This window comes from Branchiostoma floridae, chromosome 2, assembly GCF_000003815.2.
Source record: "Branchiostoma floridae strain S238N-H82 chromosome 2, Bfl_VNyyK, whole genome shotgun sequence".
NCBI classification, from domain to species: domain Eukaryota; kingdom Metazoa; phylum Chordata; class Leptocardii; order Amphioxiformes; family Branchiostomatidae; genus Branchiostoma; species Branchiostoma floridae.
The window spans coordinates 30768289-30789860 of NC_049980.1; the positions used below are offsets into that span (position 1 = coordinate 30768289).

The window sequence follows — 21572 nt, forward strand, 5'->3', positions numbered from 1 at the left end:
TTTCCGCAGGTCATAGAAAACCTGTGCCCCACCACCCTACTCCCAGTTCTTACCATGGTCTATTGGCCGGGCGTGACATGTGGTCCCGTGTTGTGCTTGGTCACTATGTGCTTTGTTACCGGAGCTGTTGAGTCTGCTCAAGAATGTCAGATCATGTCTCCTGGGACCTGATTAAGTGTTTAAAGAGATTATTGCCGGATTAGACCTGGTTTACATCTAAGGTTGACTTGACAGTTTATCTGTGTTGGGAGAAGTCATTCCAGAAAAGTTGAACTGTAAAATTGGATTTTTCGACTGATCAGGTGCAGTCTTTGTCAAGTAAGGAACAATTCACTGCTCCTGTAACGTCGCGTTGATAGATAGCACACGTCTATGGCACACACCGTATCTGTGAAGGGATGGTTGGAAAGCTTTGATATAGATGGCTTCGTGGTGCTCCCCCCGTATCCGGTAGTCCATCGGAGCAAATCTGTGGCTTCAGGGTCCTGCCGGGGCTACATCCCTTTCGGGATCCAAGGCAATTGGGACCTAAGCCCAAGCCAAACAGTAATTGTATTTCGCATTCGCAATTTAGTTCTATTCCGTGTTTGCATTAAAAGGCATTGCGGTAGCTGTTAAGTTGCACAATTCAGTCTCCTCGGCTGCAAGACTTGCTTTTATTTCGTGTCATCTCTGTATTTGTGAAACGAATAATTAAAACCAGTCAGTCAGTCATCCTTTTCACTAACCGAATAGTAAACCGTTGCGCGATGTTGAGCTAAAGACACTGATCATATTAATGTCCGCGATAAGATTGCATATTGATTGTGAATTCAGAGCGATTACATATATTAGCCTGTAATCCAGATACCTTGGGATCTTCCATCCTAATCATCTACCTTCGTGGCGTTGTTTTAGCGTAACGGTTACGGAGCTTGTCCCACAACCCAGAGGTCCCGGGTTCGAATCCCTTATCATGCTACCGATGTTGTGTTGCAAAGAATACTTTACTACACGGCGTTCTTCAAGCTACCAAAGCATAAGATACGGGTACATGGCTTCGGTTGGGGAGGTAAGAACGTAGGAAGGAGAGAGTTGGGCCCCGCTTTTCAATTCCGTGATGCTAGAGCCAGGGATAACCCATCAACTCAAGAAGGGTATGGAGCTATTTGTATCTTGACATTTTACCCACTTGCCTACATGGCTGCCACAGACGACCACGTAATGCCCACTTCTCTTGCAATCGGACACTACTCAGAATGTGTGGTATAAAACTTATGTGTCCTTATTTACAACCCTGTTCCTTTAGGTACTTGCAGCAACTCCCCTTGTCAGAACAGCGCTGGCTGCTGCGAGGCCCCCGAAGGAGACTGGTACTGTTACTGCTTTCTTGGGTACGAGGAGCCTGACTGCAGCTACTTCAGTGATCCATGCATGTCAGAAGAGAATCCTTGCATGCACGAAGGCACCTGTCATTTCGACTCCTACAGTAACCAAGCCTACTGCGAGTGTCCGCCAGGATTCACAGGTAGGAAGGTCGCTCTGGTTCTATGATTGACGTAACTTTACCTTGTAGAAGAAAGTTTTTCGAATTAATTGACACTACCTGATTTGAAGAATTTTGAGTTATTCCAGCCTTGATTACCTTCCTACGTGTATGTCACTGACACTTAACCCCCTCCAATGTTCATCAGGACGAGCGTGTGAGTTTTCTATGCCCATCGACTGTAACTCAGACGAGTGTCAGAACGGAGGGACCTGTATCATGGACTCGTGGGAAGGTCCCTATTGTAGCTGTCCGGACGGTTTCTCGGGGTCTGTGTGCGAGTTTGCGATAGGGCAATGCGAGGAAGACACCTGCGTGAACGGCCACTGCGTCGGATGGATCTGCGCGGGATACTACGCCTGTAACTGTGACGAAGGTATGTCATGTGATCTTCCGAAAAGTTACACCATCATTTTCATTTCTCAGGACTAGATATAGATAAAACCGTATTGATTATTAATGATTTCTGCGTTGATGTCTAAACAAGACTCTTGTAGCAATTGAATGTCCAGAAACGATGACATGATTGGAAAAAATTATCATTTCCATCGATGATTCCAGGATACCACGGGACGTTCTGTGAAATACCAGATGATGGTCAGTACAATGATGGCGAGGGACCAACTGGGTCTGAAGACTCCGCTGCAGATGCTTGCAGCAGCTCCACCTGTCCAGACGGCGTTTCTTGCTGTGTGGACCCAGAGGGAAGCTGGTACTGTGACTGTCCGCTGGGTTACTATGGTCCGACATGTGCCGACTATACCGACCCCTGCGCTGGAAACAACCCCTGCCAGCACGGAGGCAACTGCACGGCGCCATACAGTTTCTCCGCTGACGCCTACTGCTCGTGTCCAAGAGGATTCACAGGTAATTTCTGGACAAGCAATAGGCTGGGAAGAAGTTGCAATGGGTTGGAAGGTTTTGTGCATCCAGTTATTTTCAACTTTTACATTTTATTGTATTGTTGTGATTTTGTCGCGTTTGTTTGTTTGTTGTGATCAGCAATGGCATGCAGGTAAGATGATATAATGCGGGTTGACGAAAATCTACCAAGAAACTTGAAAGTTGTAATTTCATGAGCAGGATAGTTTGTGTTGTACTGATAGCATTCAAAATGTGTTCCTGGTCTAGGTAAATGGTGTGAGACCACCGTACCCACCAACTGTACTCTGGACGAATGTCAAAACGGGGCAGCCTGTGTAACGGACCCGTGGGGAAGTGATGACGTCTGGTGTGACTGCCCAGAAGGTTTCACGGGGCCTTACTGTGAGTTTGCGGTTGGAGAATGTCAAGAAGACAGCTGTGAGCACGGCTCTTGTTATTCGACAGACTGTGATCGATACTCCTACATGTGCCACTGTGACGAAGGCATGTACAAGGCTCCTTTTCGAATAATCACATTGTTTACACGACCATGTTTTAATACAACGAACTGTTCCCTATTATAACCTTTCACGGACTGTTGACGTTAATCATCGAGACTTTTTCTTTGGTATCTAGGTGCCTATATGCTTAATGTGAGCTATGATTTAAAAACATATTCTTGTAGAAATTGAATGTCCAGAAATGACGACATAATTACAAAATTTCCATTTCCATCTATGATTTCAGGATATTCCGGGACATTCTGTGAAGTAGAAGGTGATGGTGGTAACAATGGGCCAACCGGTTCTGGAGACTATGGCCCTGGTGATGGTCAGTACAACGATACCGGTAAGTACACAGAACTCCAAATTAAAATCGCTTAATTCAAAATCACATAAAGGTCACCCATGAACATATTGCCTTAAACCTTCAATATATCTTACTTCGTAATGAAATGAAAGTTCTCAGATCTCACACCTCCGTCCCCCACAGGTCCATGCAGCAGCTCCCCCTGTGAAAACGGCGCCTCCTGCTGTGAGGAACCAGAAGGAGGCTGGTACTGTGACTGTCCGCTGGGCTTCGATGATCCGACATGTGCCAACTTTAACAACCCCTGCGCAGGAGAAAACCCCTGCATGGAGGGAGGCACCTGTGTCTTCGACCCAACCATGCCCGACTACGCCTATTGCCAGTGTCCGCCAGGATTCACAGGTTGGGATACAATTTAATATCTATGACTTATATACATTTGATAATTGTATTAGACAAGCAATGGGTCTATTATGGATGTGGTAACATTTGATAAATTATAAGATCTAGCCATTGCTTTTATTGTTCTGACGTTGTCTTTGTGTTGTTTGGTGTCATCTGCCAAGACTATTGAGAAAATATGATCAAGGGCTTCTTGAAATAAATCCACCACTAAACCAACATCAAAATGTCCTGCTATTACCTTTGTGTTGTGCTGTATTAATAGCATGACAAATGTTTGCCTGGTCTAGGTAAAGTGTGTGAGACCACCGTACCCACCGACTGTACTCTGGACCAATGTCAGAACGGGGGAGCCTGTGTAACGGACTCGTGGGGAGGTAATTACGTCTGGTGTGACTGCCCAGAAGGTTTCACGGGACCGTACTGTGAGTTTGCGATTGGAGAATGTCAAGAAGACAGCTGTGAGCACGGCTCCTGTTATCCGGCAGACTGTGGTGGATACTCCTACATGTGTCACTGCGAGGAAGGTATGTAGCAGGATCCTCTTCGAATAATCACATTGTTTACTTGATCGTCTTTTTATACAACGAATGATAGCATATTTCCTGTTTTGTTTTGTCTAAAACATTTTAAGGACTGCTGGCGTAAACCATCGAGACTTTTGCTTTGGTATTTAGGTTACATGTATATGCTTAATGTGAGTTATGATGTAAATACACATTCTTGTAGAAATTGAATGTCCAGAAACGATGGCATATTTGCAAAATTTTCATTTCCATGTATGATTCCAGGATATACCGGGACATTCTGTGAAGTAGAAGATGATGGTCAGCACAGTGGTGACTATGGACCAACTGGTTCTGGTGACTATATGCCTCCCGGGTCCGGAGACTATGGACCGTACGGCTCTGGAGACTATGGACCAACCGGGTCCGGAGACTATGGACCGTACGGCTCTGGAGACTATGGACCAAGCGGTTCTGGGGACTATGGACCTGGTGGTCCCGCAGAATACCTCATGTACTACGGCTTGGATCCAAACGGTAAGCTCGATATGTACCAGAAAATCTCTTACAGAACTTGACAACAAACGCACGTGGTGGGTATCATAAAAAACGATTCAGAATGTGCGTGAAAGACTTCTAACTGTCTTGGAAATGAAAAATTACTAAAGCTTTCCAATGATTTAAACAAACTAAATCTTCCTACAGGTACCTGCAGCAACTCCCCTTGCCAGAACAGCGCTGGCTGCTGCGAGGCCCCCGAAGGAGACTGGTACTGTTACTGCCTGCTAGGGTACGAGGAACCTGGCTGTACAGACTTTAGCGACCCCTGCAACTCAGCCTCAGGAGAGAACCCCTGCATGCACGAAGGCACCTGTTATTTCGACTCCTACAGTAACCAAGCCTACTGCCAGTGTCCGCCAGGATTCACAGGTAAGGAAGGTCTGGTTCTATGATTGATATAACTTTATCTTGTAGAGAAACTATTTTTATAGAAACAATTCTCACCATATCATTAGAAAACTGTGAAGTTGTTAGTGCTTCAACCTTTCTGCATCTATGTTATTGACACCTAACCCAATCCAATGTTCGTCAGGGCGAGCGTGTGAGTTTTCAATGCCCACCGACTGTAACTCAGACGAGTGTCAGAACGGAGGGACCTGTATCATGGAGTCGTGGGGAGATCCCTGGTGTAGCTGTCCGGACGGTTTCTCGGGGCCTGTGTGCGAGTTTGCGATAGGGCAATGCGAGGAAGACACCTGCGTGAACGGCGACTGCGTGGAATGGATCTGTGCAGGATACTACGCCTGTAACTGTGACGAAGGTATGTAAGTGATGGGGTGACCATTACAAGAAATATTCAGCCATTCTTGTCTGAAGCTCGTTGTCGATTTCTGTATAATTGTAACTTCTGAAAATATCTTCACTAACATAATCTATTTTTCAGGAGCAAATAGGAATAAGTAGCATTATTTACTTATGATTCCTGTTCGAAAATTGCATAATTTTCCCGAAGGCTGAAAATAACTTTTAAAAGTGACTGTGAATCCTTTTTGCAACTCTTTTGTAGGTCTAAAACATTTTAAAGATTGCCGACATAAATAATCGAGACTTCATTTTAGGAGTTAGATGTATTGGTGCGTATATGTACTTAATGTGAGCTGCTATGTCAAAACACAACTCTTGTAGCAATTGAATGTCCAGAGACGACGTCGTGAATGCAAAGTTACCATTCCCATCTATGATTCCAGGATATACCGGGACATTCTGTGAAGTAGAAGATGATGGTCAGCACAGTGGTGACTATGGACCAACCGGGTCTGGAGACTATGGACCGTACGGCTCTGGAGACTATGGACCTAGCGGTTCTGGGGACTATGGACCTGGTGATGGTCATTATAACGATACCGGTGAGTACATAACTAAACTTTCTGTATATGTGATGTTTCGAATACATCGCTTGGTGCAAAAGCATTCCATAGATAAACATGTACACGTTACCTTATAGCCATACTATATCTTAATTCACATTGAAGAATTAACGTTCTCCGATCTCATACCTCCACCCCTTCTCCGCAGATGGTTGCAGCAGCTCCCCCTGTGAAAACGGCGCCTCCTGCTGTGAGGATCCGGAAGGAGGCTGGTACTGTGACTGTCCGCTGGGGTTCGATCTTCCGACATGTGCCACCTTTAACAACCCCTGCAACTCAGGAGAAAACCCCTGCATGGAGGGAGGCACCTGTGTACCGCCAGACAGTTTCTCCCCTGATTACGCCTACTGCCTCTGTCCAAGGGGATTCACAGGTAGAAATATTAACAAATGTCCATAACTGATGCAAGTACCCTGGTAGTGCTCTCTACAAGCAAAAGGCTAGGGAAAGATGCGATTCTTTAAGACATAGAGCATTTGTAGCCTGGAATCCAGCCGTATTGTGCTTTGGTCGCTCCCCTGAGGTACGCTTCTTGCCAATACGACTGGTGTTCGTTACCATTCAAAGGATCGGCATTTAAATATTCGCAGATTTTATCTGCGAGATTTCTGATTGGCTGTTAGCACCACCAATGTGGAAATCGAACACAAACAATCATGGTTACAGTTTGTAATCGAACGGAACACTACTTCTATCTTTCGACTCATTAGTGACGTAAGGGCCGATTGTTCCAATCCTAACGAAGGCCAGACGTGTTGGCAGGAAGCAGTGCGACCAGAGCACAACACGGCTGGATTCCAGGCTAGAGCATTTGATGATCAGTTCATGAACTTAACAGGTGTTTTTTTTACCTTTCGTGTAATCTGCGAAGATACGCGGGTGTTCATATATTGTGCATTACCTTTATTCTATCTCTAAACTAAAAATGCAAGCTTCAAGCTAGACATAGCTCTGTGTTGCACTCTAAGCATGACAAATGTTTGCCTGGTGTAGGTAAAGTGTGTGAGACTACCGTACCCACCGACTGTACCTTGGGAGAATGTCAGAACGAAGCAGCCTGTGTAACGGACTCGTGGGGAGGTAATGATGTCTGGTGTGAATGTCTGGAAGGTTTCACGGGGCCGTACTGTGAGTTTGCGGTTGGAGAATGTCAAGAAGACAGCTGTGAGCACGGCTCTTGTTATCCGGCAGACTGTGGTGGATACTCCTATATGTGTCACTGTGAGGAAGGTATGTAACAGGTTCCTCTTCGAATAATCACATTGTTTACTTGATCGTCTTTTTATACAACGAATGATGGCATATTTCCTGTTTTGTTTTGTCTAAAACATTTCAAGGACTGCTGGCGTAAATCATCGAGACTATTGGATTTAGGTGCCTATATGCTTAATGTAAGTTATGATGTAATTACATATTCTTGTAGAAATTGAATGTCCAGAAACGATGACATATTTGCAAAATGTTCATTTCCATGTATGATTCCAGGATATACAGGGACATTCTGTGAAGTAGAAGATGATGGTCAGCACAGTGGTGACTATGGACCAACTGGTTCTGGTGACTATGGACCTCCCGGGTCCGGAGACTATGGACCGTACGGCTCTGGAGACTATGGACCAACCGGTTCTGGGGACCATGGACCGTACGGCTCTGGAGACTATGGACCAAGCGGTTCTGGGGACTATGGACCTGGTGGTCCCGGAGAATACCTCATGTACTACGGCTTGGATCCAAACGGTAAGCTCGATATGTACCAGAAAATCTCTTAAAGAACTTGACAACAAACGCAGGTGGTGAGTATCATAAAAAACGATTCAGAATGTGCGTGAAAGACTTCTTGCTGTCTTGGAAATAAAACATGGCTGAAGCTTTCCAATGATTTAAACAAGTTCACTCTTCCTGGCAGGTACTTGCAGCAACTCCCCTTGTCAGAACAGCGCTGGCTGCTGCGAGGCCCCCGAAGGAGACTGGTACTGTTACTGCCTGCTAGGGTACGAGGAACCTGGCTGTACAGACTTTAGCGACCCCTGCAACTCAGCCTCAGGAGAGAACCCCTGCATGAACGAAGGCACCTGTTATTTCGACTCCTACAGTAACCAAGCCTACTGCCAGTGTCCACCAGGATTCACAGGTAGGAAGGTCGCTCTGATTCTTTCATTGATATATCTTCACCTTGTAGAATATCTGATTTGAAGTTAATAGTGTTCCAGTCTTTCAACATGTAGGTCACTAACACCTACCTCATTAAATATTCATCAGGACGAGCGTGTGAGTTTCCAATGCCCACCGACTGTACCTCAGACGAGTGTCAGAACGGAGGGACGTGTCACCCGGAGTCGTGGGGAGATGCCTGGTGTAGCTGTCCGGACGGTTTCTCGGGACCTGTGTGCGAGTTTGCGATAGGGCAATGCGAGGAAGACACCTGCGTGAACGGCGACTGTGTGGGATGGATCTGTGCCGGATACTACGCCTGTAACTGTGAGGAAGGTATGTAAGTGATGGGGTGACCATTACAAGAACTGTTCAGCCATTCTTGTCTGAAGCTCGTTGTCGATTTCTGTATAATTGTAACTTCTGAAAATATCTTCACTAACATAATCTATTTTTCAGGAGCAAATAGGAATAAGTAGCATTGTTTACTTATGATTCCTGTTAGAAAATTGCATAATTTTCCCGAAGGCTAAAAATAACTTTTAAAAGTGACTGTGAATCCTTTTTGCAACTCTTTTGTAGGTCTAAAACATTTAAAAGATTGCCGACATAAATAATCGAGACTTCATTTCAGGAGTTAGATGTATTGGTGCATATATGTACTTAATGTGAGCTGCTATGTCAAAACACAACTCTTGTAGCAATTGAATGTCCAGAGACGATGACATGACTGCAAAGTTACCATTTCCATCTATGATTCCAGGATATACCGGGACATTCTGTGAAGTAGAAGGTGATGGTCAGCACAGTGGTGACTATGGACCAACTGGTTCTGGGGACTATGGAGCAAGCGGTTCCGGAGACTATGGACCGTACGGTTCTGGAGACTATGGGCCTAGCGGTTCTGGGGACTATGGACCTGGTGATGGTCATTATAACGATACCGGTGAGTATACAACTCCACATTTTGTATCTGTGATGTGTCAAATACATCGCTTGGTGCAAAAGCATTTCACAGATATACATGTACTCGTTACGTTATAGACATACTATATCATCATTCATATTGAAGAATTAACGTTCTTCTGATCTCATACCTACCGCCCCTTCCTCCACAGATGGTTGCAGCAGCTCCCCATGTGAAAACGGCGCCTCCTGCTGTGAGGATCCGGACGGAAGCTGGTACTGTGACTGTCCGCTGGGCTTCCATGGTCCGACATGTGCCTTATTTACCAACCCCTGCGTAGACGAGAACCCCTGCATGGAGGGAGGCACCTGTGTCTTCGACCCAACCATGCCTGACTACGGCTATTGCCAGTGTCCGCCAGGATTCACAGGTTGGGATACAATTTAATATCAATGGCTTATATGCATTTGATAATGTTTAAGACAAGCAATGGGTTAATTATGGATGTGGTAACATTTGATAAATTATAAGATCTAGCCATTGCTTTTATTGTTCTGAAGTTGTCTTTGTGTTGTTTGGTGTCATCTGCCAAGACTATTGAGAAAATATGTTCAGGGGCTTCTTGACATAAATCCATCAATAAACCAACATCAAAATGTCCTGCTATTACCTTTGTGTTGTGCTGTATTAATAGCGTGACAAATGTTTGCCTGGTCTAGGTAAAGTGTGTGAGACCACCGTACCCACCGACTGTACTCTGGACCAATGTCAGAACGGGGGAGCCTGTGTAACGGACTCGTGGGGAGGTAATTACGTCTGGTGTGAATGCCCAGAAGGTTTCACGGGACCGTACTGTGAGTTTGCGGTTGGAGAATGTCAAGAAGACAGCTGTGAGCACGGCTCCTGTTATCCGGCAGACTGTGGTGGATACTCCTACATGTGCCACTGTGAAGAAGGTAGGTTCCAGGTTCCTCTTCGAATAATCACATTGTTTACACGACTCTTCTTTCATTTAACAAAAGTTAGCATGTTCTCTGTTCTTTTGTCTAAAACCCTTAACGGACTGCTAAAAGTAAATCATCAAAACTTTTGGATTTAGGTGTGTACCAGGTTCCTCTTCGAATAATCACATTGTTTACAATACCCTTCTTTGATTTAACAAAAGTTAGCATGTTCCCTGTTCTTTTGTCTAAAACAGTTTAAAGACTATTGACCTCTACCATCCAGACGTTTCCTAAAGGTGGATTTATGGCTCGTTCTCATTTAAATGTCGAAATGCTGTCGCCTGACTTTACGGCTTGATATGGAGCAAATCATAGACAACATCACTGGTTCCTTCATTTTTCCATAACCCCTGTAATGTTTTACAAAAGATGCACAACAACATTCGTATTGGTTGATGGCTTAGGCCCGATTTACACTTGTTTCTTGAATCTGTAGTACTACACATCGTAGTCTACTACTGTAGTAGACTACAGATTCGCGTCCGGTTTACACTCACTGACAGAGAGCATAGCGGGACACCTGCTGTTCTTTGATTACGGAGAAACTGTAGTGACTGAATGTGACCTTTGACACTTGGCGGGCGCGGGAATCTTATATTTGTGAAAAAAAGTTTTTTTTCTAATACAAGGCACTCTGAAAAATAGGCCATGACAATAGAAAATAGTACATTGACCGCAGATGACCCAAATAAAACACGCGTACGTTTCGAATTACACCAGATCGAACAGCATCAATTTTTTGGTCTTCTTCACTCTTCCTGTTGTGTCAAAAGTGCCAATTTTGACCACCGGACGGATCAAAATGACGGGAGAGGCGGAGGTCATTATGTTCATGTTGCAGTGTTACCCAGGTTTTCAACCAGACACGCCAAGAACGTATGCAGCGCAGGAGGCGACTGACGCGGTTGGCGTCAGTCAGCTGTAGTCTACTACAGTTTCTGTTTACACCCTGTTCGAATTCTCATAGAACGTCCGCTGAACTGTAGTACTACAGCCTCGGAGGGTGTAGTAGACTACAGTAGTAGACTACACTTCATTTCTGTTTACACCCAGAAAAAATCTGTAGGCTACTACAGTAGTAGACTACGATCTGTAGTACTACAGATAAAACTACAAGTGTAAATCGTGCCTTAGACGGTTATTATAGCCACGGGTCAGATTTCACACCCTAAAAAATGGCTGTCGCCTGAGAAGAAACGAAGAATTCAAATAGTAGCCAAAATGTAACAATTCAGTTCCCAGAATAATTGTTCGGCAGGTGAAACCCGCTACCAAGGCCCTCTGACCGATCACGTCAGATCGCTACTGTCACTGATCTTGGAGGCTGTGTGAGGTGGTTTATGCCTGTCGCCAGATTCTGTAACAAACGTTACCAGCACGAGTGCGATGGTTGCCCCGGTTTTATTATCCACGTATAAGACTAGAAATGACCATTTTTGTGACGCTGTACAGTTTTTCTGGCTTCCTAAAGAAACAAGAAAGGGTTGTTGACTGTTATTTGTATCCCACCTTGCTTAACAAAATGTTGTACAGAAATGACTGTAACAAACGTTACCATTGTTCGATGCTGTCTAAGCTTTCTATTTGACCTGGTGTAAAAAAGCTGCCCACTTTTCAAATGTTCCTTGGGACATCCACTTATACCCAAATGATGTAGTCAATAAGGTAAGTCCTTTAGAAGAAAACAGGGTAAAGTTTACTGTTGTAACAAACGTTACCGGTAACGTTTGTTACCCGCACTGTAATGTATTACCAATGGGACCGAAAATAATAAGTTGCCATTTTTTGGCTACGGTTAAAAGAGGAATTTTCCTAAACAACAAGGTAGTTTTCACTGAAAATAAAGTCGATTTATTTTTCGACAAAAAAAAATGCCATTTTCGACATTTCAATGAGAACGAGTGTTATACGTGCGTGTATTTGCTTAATGTGAGCTGCGATGTTTAATACAGCTCGTATGTGTGTAAGTGAATGTCCAGAGGCGATGACATAATTGCAAAGTTACTATTTCCATCTATGATTCCAGGATATACCGGGACATTCTGTGAAGTAGAAGGTGATGGTCAGCACAGTGGTGACTATGGACCAACTGGGTCCGGAGACTATGGAGCAAGCGGTTCTGGGGACTATGGACCGTACGGCTCTGGAGACTATGGGCCTAGCGGTTCTGGGGACTATGGACCTGGAGACTACGCCGTGTACTACGGCTTGGATCCAAACGGTGAGCTTCTAATATACATACTATAGCAGAACCATTCCATTGTAACAGAATTTAGGAGACGAAAGTTTGTAGGGGTCCTTAAAAAGGACTCGGATTGTGTTTGCCGCACTTTCGACTCTCCCTGGAAAATGGCTGCAACATCACAACGCTTTTAACAATTTCTTTTTCCTTTAGGTACTTGCAGCAACTCCCCTTGTCAGAACAGCGCTGGCTGCTGCGAGGCCCCCGAAGGAGACTGGTACTGTTACTGCCTGCTTGGGTACGAGGAGCCTGACTGCAGCTTCTTTAGTGATCCCTGCATGTCAGAAGAGAATCCCTGCATGAACGAAGGCACCTGTCATTTCGATTCCTACAGTAACCAAGCCTACTGCCAGTGTCAGCCAGGATTCACAGGTAAGGAATATAGCTTTGGTTCTATGATTGACGCAGCTTTACTTCGTAGGATGAGGTTTTTAGAATTAATTCCCACCATCTGATTTGAAAAATGTAAAGTTATTGCAGTTCCGGCCTTGATCGTCTTTTTACAAGCGTTTTACTGACCCCTAACCCCATCCAATGTTCATCAGGACGAGCGTGTGAGTTTCCAATGCCCACCGACTGTACATCAGACGAGTGTCAGAACGGAGGGACCTGTATCATGGAGTCGTGGGGAGATCCCTGGTGTAGCTGTCCGGACGGTTTCTCGGGACCTGTGTGCGAGTTTGCGATAGGGCAATGCGAGGAAGACACCTGCGTGAACGGCGACTGCGTGGAATGGATCTGTGCGGGATACTACGCCTGTAACTGTGACGAAGGTATGTAAGTGATGGGGCGACCATTAGAAAAAGTATAAAACCATTCTTGTCTAAAGCCCGTTGTCGATTTCTGCATAACTCTAACTTCTGAAAATATCTCCACTAACAATTTTGTTTTATTTTCTCATGAGCAAATGGGAATAAGAAGCATTGTTTACTTACGATTCCTGTTTGAAATTTGCGCTGCAAATATCTTTTAAAAGTGACTACTCTCCTGGCTATGCAATCACCCCTTGAATACATAAGATTTTAACTCTGTGAATCTATTGCATCTCTGTTGAAGGTCTAAAGCATTTTAAAGACATAAGTAATCGAGACTTTTTTTTCAGGCGTTGGGTGTATGGGCGCGTATATGTGCTTAAAGTGAGCTGCTATGTCACAACGAAAGTTGTAGCAATTGATTATCCAGACACGATGACACGATAGCAAAGTAACCATTTCAATCAATGATTCCAGGATATTCCGGGACATTCTGTGAAGTAGAAGGTGATGGTAGTGACTATGGACCGAGCGGTTCCGGTGACTATGGACCAACCGGGTCTGGAGACTATGGACCAAGCGGTTCCGGGGACTATGGACTACACGGCTCTGGAGACTATGGACCAACCGGGTCTGGAGACAATGGACCATATTATCCATCTGAGGGTCCAGGACCATATCCATCTGAGAGCCCCGGACCGTATTATCCATCTGAGGGTCCAGGACCATATCCATCTGAGAGCCCAGGACCATATTATCCATCTGAAGGTCCCGGACCATATCCATCTGAGAGCCCAGGACCATATTATCCATCTGAGGGTCCAGGACCGTATCCATCTGAGAGCCCAGGACCATATTATCCATCTGAGGGTCCAGGACCGTATCCATCTGAGAGCCCAGGACCATATTATCCATCTGAGGGTCCCGGACCATATCCATCTGAGAGCCCCGGACCATATTATCCATCTGAGGGTCCCGGACCGTATCCATCTGAGAGCCCCGGACCATATTATCCATCTGAGGGTCCCGGACCGTATCCATCTGAGAGCCCTGGACCATATTATCCATCTGAGGGCCCCGGACCGTATCCATCTGAGAGCCCTGGACCATATTATCCATCTGAGAGCCCCGGACCATATTATCCATCTGAGGGTCCCGGACCGTATCCATCTGAGAGCCCCGGACCATATTATCCATCTGAGGGTCCCGGACCGTATCCATCTGAGAGCCCTGGACCATATTATCCATCTGAGGGCCCCGGACCGTATCCAACCGGGTCTGGGGACTATGGCCCTGGTGACGGTCAGTACAACGATACCGGTGAGTAGATAACTCCAAATGCTACATGCGTGATCTGTTCATACAGCAAGGTTATACATGTATATGTAAGCTTTCCTCCTCATCATTATCGGTCGACGTGCTTACACACACAGGTTTATACCACTCCTTACGTGGTGACATACCCTTACGCTGGCTAATTGCCTTTAGTAAATGCAATATATATTATTTCGTGTTGAAATTAAATTTCTCTTATCTCACACCTCCACCCCTTCCTCCGCAGATGGTTGCAGCAGCTCCCCCTGTCAAAACGGCGCTTCCTGCTGTGAGGATCCAGACGGAGGCTGGTACTGTGACTGTCCGCTGGGGTTCGATCTTCCGACATGTGCCGACTTTACCAACCCCTGCGCTGGGGAAAACCCCTGCATGGAGGGAGGCACTTGTGTACCACCAGACAGTTTCTCCCCTGATTACGCCTACTGCCTCTGTCCAAGAGGATTCACAGGTTGGGATGTAATTTACGGTCTATGACTAATGTGTCTATGTAATGATCTGGACATTCAAGCAATGGGCCAGGACACGTTGAAAGTCACCAGAAACATGATACATTTGAGAGGTTACAAATTATCGAAATTGATCTTATTGCTATGTATTTTTTCTCTTATGTTATGTGTGATCTGCCATGAATATTGAGGAAAGATGACCTATAAGGTTTATTGACTTGAATCAATCACTAAATCAGAATCAAAATGTCCGCCTATACTAACTTAACCTTTATGTTGTGTTGTACTGATAGCATGACAAATGTGTGCCTGCTCTAGGTAAAGTGTGTGAGACCACCGTACCAACCGACTGTGCTTTAAACGAATGTCAGAACGGGGCAGCATGTCACACGGACTCCTGGGGAGGTGGTGACGTCTGGTGTGACTGCCCAGAAGGTTTCACGGGGCCTTACTGTGAGTTTGCGGTTGGAGAATGCCAAATTGACAGCTGTGAGCACGGCTCCTGTTACCCGACAGACTGTGATGGATACTCCTACATGTGCGACTGTGAGGAAGGTATGTGCCAGGTTCCTCTTCGAATAACCACATTATTTATACGACTGTCTTTTTTATACCTAACGATAGCATGTTTCTTTCTTATTTTCTCTAAACATTCTAAAGACGGATGACTTGAATAATCGAGCCTTTTTGAGGTGGATGTATAAGTGCGTATATAACTGCTACGTCAAAACACAGCTCTTGTAGCTATTAAATGTACGGAGACGATGACATGATTGCAAGTAACCATTTCCATCTACTATGATTCCAGGATACTCCGGGACATTCTGTGACGTAGAAGGTGATGGTGGTGACTATGGACCAACTGGGTCTGGAGAATATGGACCGAGTGGTTCTGGGGACTATGGGCCATATTATCCATCTGAGGGCCCTGGACCATATCCATCTGAGGGTCCAGGACCACATCCCTCTGAGGACCCTCGACCATATAACCCCACTGACGACCCTGGATCATATACTACCGAGGTCCCCGGGCCAAATCCGCTTGAAGACTCCAACCTGTACCCATTCGGTCCGGATGCTGGAGATTTGGAGTATGAGGATCTCCTGAACAGTGGCGACGGCCATTACTGGGGAGAGTGTTTGGAGCAGAGCATCAACGATGAAGGCTTCCCGTTCTATGGAAAGAGGCACTACAAACTCTATGTGAGTGTAACTTTATCATCTATGAGCCTGTTGGTTATCGTTTCACACATCAGACTCGATCAAATAGTAAATTTACCTCACTCGATGTTGGCGTTAGGCACTCAGGCTTCAATATTCAAAATACAATGCAGTCAAACGTGTCTGTACTGACCTCTCGAGGAACTGGCAAAATGGTCAAAGTTAACAGGTGGTCACTATAGATAGAGTTTTTAATGTTTGTGTCAATGAGAAAAAATATTCTGGGCCATCAAAAGTGGTCATAATTGCCAGGTGGTACTTATGCAAAGGTGGTCTCCAGAACGTGTCTGATTGTACATATTCTAGGTTATAATTTCATTGATGACATATTTGTCTTGTGTTGTTCCGCAGTAATCAGTATTTGGTTCTTGTCACCTTTACACTTAGCTATCGTCTATTGTTAACCTTTGGTATCGTTTAAGGCCAGGTTTACACGACGCAAAAAATGACTTGTCCTAAAAATGTCCTACGACGTTCGACGCGTGTCCAAGATCAGATTTTTGTCCGTGTAAAAACGAGAACGACGCGATGTGGTGTGCCGCATTGCGTCATTTTCGTTTTTACATGGGCAAAAAAGCGTCCGAGGACAGGCGCCGCGTCGTAGGACATCTTTAGGACAAGTCATTTTTTTGCGTCGTGTAAACCGGGCCTATATTTAACTCCGTCAGGTTTGTGACAATGGCATGATCTCCTTCGAGACGCCATGGGCGCCATGGGTGCCGTATCTGTTCGGCTCCCGGCGCATGTACAGCGACATCGCCATGATCGCGCCGTTCTGGGCCATGTCAGACGCGTCCAGTCTCTCCCTGGACAGGCAGGACACCGCCGAACATTCCCACGTCTACTTCCACTCGTACGCCGAGGGAGACGGGCAGGCTAACACCGAGGAGATCCTGAATCGCGCAGGAGAAGATGCGAACGACTACGATGCATCCATACCAGGTAGGCGTCCAACATTTCGTGCTCAGTTCATGTGTATACCTATGTAGGTGCTACCTGGAGAAAAGCGGCGATATCATATAATTCTGCTGAAACGCCATTCATTCCCCTACACAGAGGGACCACAGTCGTGTCGAAAATCCTTGTGGTCAGTTAGCTAGCCGTTGGGGACCGTGCGTAGGAGGATGACGCCATTAAGAGATCGGAGACTCGTCGGCCTTTTCTTTTATATTGCTGTGGGACAGGGATTTTTGAGACTCTGTGGAAGAACCTTGACTCATGTGCAACTTAAGGTTTCAAGGAAGGAAATTCAAATGTATAATTGGTATTCTTTGATGCACATCTCATCTCACCACAATTCATGAAAATGGTTCAGCCACTCCCATCAATAGCAAAATGGATGACGACAAAGTCAATGTACTAGTATACCCCTAGTATGCCAAAGAAACATGATCGAGAAAACATAACAGGAAAAATATAAAACAGCTGCTTTTTGAGGCGATGAGGCTAGGTATAATCTCTGTCATTGCGTTTACCATATATGAAATGTCTATCTATGTAAACTATGAAATATTTTCTCCGACAGATTTCAGGCCAACATGGGCCCTAGTGGTGACATGGGTCCGCCTTCCCCCGTACATCGGCTGCAGCTGTTACCGGGGCTGGGGCTGCCAGGAGTGTGACCTCACTGACGTACAGGTACAAAGTATAACCTAAACATCTGCCACATACTCGTATCCAATCTCTCTTAGTGTAACTCTTTCACACTTAGAGCACCAACAATATTTGACAACCCGTTTTCTTCATCCTTACCGGTTTTCTTTTCTTCTCAGTGTTTCTCATGCCGGTAATATTCTCTATTTTGCCATGATCTGTTCGTACGGGCAGTACATGGCACGTTCTAAAAACCATGAACTCAAATTGTACTTTCTGGACAGACTTTCTTGATATGTAAATCAAACATTATGTGTTAATTATATAACATATCAGTACATAATATTTGACTTTCAGCCATTGTCCACAGGTTTCAGCCCTTGTCATCAAAATGCTTTTAAGATTACTGCATTACTTTTTACTAACATTTCCTCTTGCTCTTTCCTCTACCACAGACGAACACGTTCCAGGCCGTGCTGATGACAAACGCCCTGCATTCCTTCGGCAAGTCTATCTACCCGCAGGGAGGGCTCAACTGGGTTTATCCAGGTACGTATTCTGCGACATTGATCCTATACAAAATAATTCCGCCCTGTATGCTATAAAACCAATGAAAGCATGTATCAGACCAAAACCACGATCGCACTTCGTTCGTACATGTACATACGATTGTACCCAATGTTCATGGCAGTCCTTTACTCTTGACATTGAATGAGTAAAAAAAGAAATTGGTAAATTGGGAACCATTTTCAACAAACAGTCTTTGCTTAAATTGACAGATCATAGTTTCTGTGCTACAGTGGTAATATGTGCTTCATGCTGGTATGTCTTTGTTTAGGATTTAGCGATGAGTACTACCAGTACTTCACTGATGTCCAGGACCTACCATGGCCCGTGGCAGGCTTCAGTGCCGGGGACGTGGGACAGAACGTCATCAACCTTCCAACGTACTCAGGAACCCAGCGGATGCACCTACTGGATGAGGTCGAGGGGAACACAGGTAATTTTGCTATGTTCGTTATATATTTGCAATGCCCTAAGTACATAGAGTGTCATTGAACCACACGAAAACCAAGCAATGTTACATTCTGGACAGTAGGTTCAAGTTGCTTCGGCACATACTGTAAGATTTTATCCAGAAACATCGGAATAAGACCTCTATACTCTCAAATGTGATTGAATCTTTAACGCAATTGTGTTCAAACACAAAACGGGCGACTGTAAGCTGGTAGAGAGTACTATGGAGAAATCGAAGTGGCCTTAAATTGTATTTCTATACACTACTTAAAAGCGAAACCCCTTACAAATAAACGCTACTGCGTTACGGTGTTGTCTTTGTAGAAATTAAGCAGCTTGGGTCTCATTATATACCAGTTTCAGCACCAAGGACAGCGCCACTGGTGCCGTTAGTTGTTTTTCCTGTGCTCTGGTCGGTATGATCTAGGACTCTTTCCTCAAACAGCTTGGACTTGGTATAATGTAGAACAGAACGGTATAGAAGACATCCTTAATTAAAGCTGGGTTCCCCTTTTTACCTTATTCAAGTCAGGGAATAATTGCAAAGAGTATTCCTAAGGCGCAGTATAGAGGCCTGCTAGGGATATGATAAAATTAAAGAGGGACCTGTTTAACCAAATCAGCCTTCGTTCCTTTACTGCAGGATACGTTGGTCAGTGGATGGTGCGGATGGAGGACTCTGACGGCACCATGGACGCGCGGCTGGAGTGTCTGGCCTGGCACAGGGACCAGCCGGACCCCGCAGACGTGCAGTCCTCCCTGAGTGAGTTGCCGCCGGACTGCCCCTGCACGGAGTGGCAGCTGTGGTTCGACGGAGCGTAAGTACAGCAGACCAACTTAACACCATTATATGTAAGACTAAGGGAAGAATATTCAAAGAACATACTAAGGTGCCTTGCTGAGCTTACATACGGGTTGCAACTATGTATGATGCCTGCAAGTGGGTCTCACAATTTGATGAGTAAGGCATAAAAAAAGTTCTCGTTTAAATGTGGCAAACGGCAGCAACATGTATCAGATGGGAATGTTAAGCAGCACAGAAGATGTCAGGTTTTACTGATTTTCTCAGGATTTCAAGAAAAGTCAAATACCACTTTTCATGTGAACGTTATCAATCTCACAGGCAAAGTTTGTCAGAAGACTTAAAGTAGTGTACGGAACGTAAAGAATACTATAGAAAAAAGTAATGTTAATGAAAATAATGAAAACAATAACAATAGATTATTTCTTGTTACCTACAACTGCGACAAAAGCCTATAACGTTATGCAGTTATAGACCTAAGACAAGTGTCATTGTATAAACAGAGTTATTGCTGTTGTCTTACATGTTACCATGTAGAAATGTCGGGCAATAAAGTTCATTCTTTCATTTATTTCCTATCGCTGTAGGTTCCAGATCGACTGGAGCAGCTGGGGCTGGGATATCTGCGCCTACAGCGCCTTTCCTACAGCGGACGGGCTGGTGCAGAAATGCTGCTATGAAGACGGCGCGCTGAAGACCGGAGGTCCGGATGGGGGATACGTTACACAGGTGAGGAAATATCGACAGCGCCTTATTTGAACGTCCCAAGTTTTATTTTTGCTTTTACAATCATCTATGGTGTTTATTAGTTAACATTTAGTCATTCTTTTGTATAATTCCATAATTTGCAATGCTTAATCAATAATTAACTTGTTATTTAAAATCCTTGAGAGAAATCCCTAGCCCTCTCTAGGTTGCTGATACCAAACGTGTAGTTATGTATATGTTTCTTTTAGATATACCATAGAAATGCAAGACAATCGCCAACAACACCAAATGTTGCCTCTCTTACAGAACCGTGCAGATGACGAATATGCATACACAAAATGCTGCGTGGAAAGTGTGGGGACCTGTGACCTGTTCTACGAGAAGCGCCCGTCGGCTAACTGCTCTCAGTACCTCCCACCCGTATGGAGTAGGTGTCTTTTATTGTAGAGCTTTGTGTGCTTGTCGTGTGGACCGTCTATGGTGTTGATCGTCTTGCGATTGTGTAAAAAGAAACTGTAAAAGGAAAAAGTGCAAGTAACATCTTACGAAATTCGTCTTTAATCTTAAATGTAGACTAAATTGAAACATCTGGCATCTGAGAAATTTGAAAACAAAACATTGCGTTGTCAGCCAACCGATGAGAGCAACTGTCATCTGCAATTGAGCCGTATTGCAACTGTCTTGATCTCATTTACTTATCAGTGCATTCTCTTCAGTCACTGACAAAAGATATAGGATGCTGCTGGTATCTGAAACTTCTGATCGTTTACAGCCATATCCAATTGCTTGTGCAACTTTTGTATTGTTTGTTTGAAACTTTATTTATTCATGAAAGTCACTTTCCATTGAGGTAATAAGGGAAGAGATCAGGTTCAGATGCAATATAACAGATATAAGGATTACATCATTCAAGACGTCCTAATCAATTTATCAACATACATCACTACATATACATAGTTCATGGCCCGTGTCTGTTCCTTTTCATTATTGCTGTTACTTACTGTTTGTTTAACGTTACCGTTTCTCCCTAACCCCCTAAAGGCTGGACATGGGGAGACCCTCACATCACCACACTGGACGGAAAGCGCTACACCTTCAACGGTAAAGGCGAATACGTCATGGCGGATGTGGACAGCGGACAGTATCAGCTGCAGGCCAGGACGGCGTTCCCTGAAGGTAAGGATCCATCTAATATCGGTTTCTCAAAGGCCGAGGCTACTGACAGGATGTTCCTGTCAATAAGACTTTTTCTTCTAGTTTAAAGACATTTTGGTAAGTAGAAAGCAAGCCAAGGAATGCAAGCAATCAGATTGTATCTTATTTAAAGACGTCGATAATGCTGTGAATCATACGCCATCC

The 21572-nt window shown here is 44.7% G+C and overlaps 1 protein-coding gene across 6 annotated transcripts in view; it reads left to right on the top strand.

Annotated features, from left to right (window-relative positions):
• Positions 1–21572, top strand: part of LOC118409686 — a 39905-nt gene that overhangs the window by 6556 nt on the left and 11777 nt on the right. The window contains exons 2-31 of one of the 6 annotated variants that reach the window (XM_035810887.1): positions 1289–1507; positions 1674–1901; positions 2087–2392; positions 2657–2893; positions 3137–3238; positions 3383–3387; positions 6189–6408; positions 7029–7265; positions 7521–7772; positions 7942–8166; positions 8295–8522; positions 8950–9132; positions 9305–9523; positions 9813–10049; positions 12124–12206; positions 12255–12318; positions 12493–12711; positions 12885–13112; positions 13569–14411; positions 14653–14874; positions 15191–15427; positions 15681–16075; positions 16762–17035; positions 17619–17731; positions 18142–18235; positions 18525–18686; positions 19347–19521; positions 20093–20234; positions 20520–20640; positions 21255–21389. In XM_035810887.1, the coding sequence (XP_035666780.1) occupies positions 1289–1507; positions 1674–1901; positions 2087–2392; positions 2657–2893; positions 3137–3238; positions 3383–3387; positions 6189–6408; positions 7029–7265; positions 7521–7772; positions 7942–8166; positions 8295–8522; positions 8950–9132; positions 9305–9523; positions 9813–10049; positions 12124–12206; positions 12255–12318; positions 12493–12711; positions 12885–13112; positions 13569–14411; positions 14653–14874; positions 15191–15427; positions 15681–16075; positions 16762–17035; positions 17619–17731; positions 18142–18235; positions 18525–18686; positions 19347–19521; positions 20093–20234; positions 20520–20640; positions 21255–21389 (6405 nt within the window). Of the gene's footprint in view, positions 1–1288; positions 1508–1673; positions 1902–2086; positions 2393–2656; positions 2894–3136; positions 3239–3382; positions 3388–6188; positions 6409–7028; positions 7266–7520; positions 7773–7941; positions 8167–8294; positions 8523–8949; positions 9133–9304; positions 9524–9812; positions 10050–12123; positions 12319–12492; positions 12712–12884; positions 13113–13568; positions 14412–14652; positions 14875–15190; positions 15428–15680; positions 16076–16761; positions 17036–17618; positions 17732–18141; positions 18236–18524; positions 18687–19346; positions 19522–20092; positions 20235–20519; positions 20641–21254; positions 21390–21572 lie in introns of all 6 variants that reach the window. The other 5 variants (XM_035810886.1, XM_035810890.1, XM_035810889.1 and 2 more) reach the window with 5 other exon arrangements.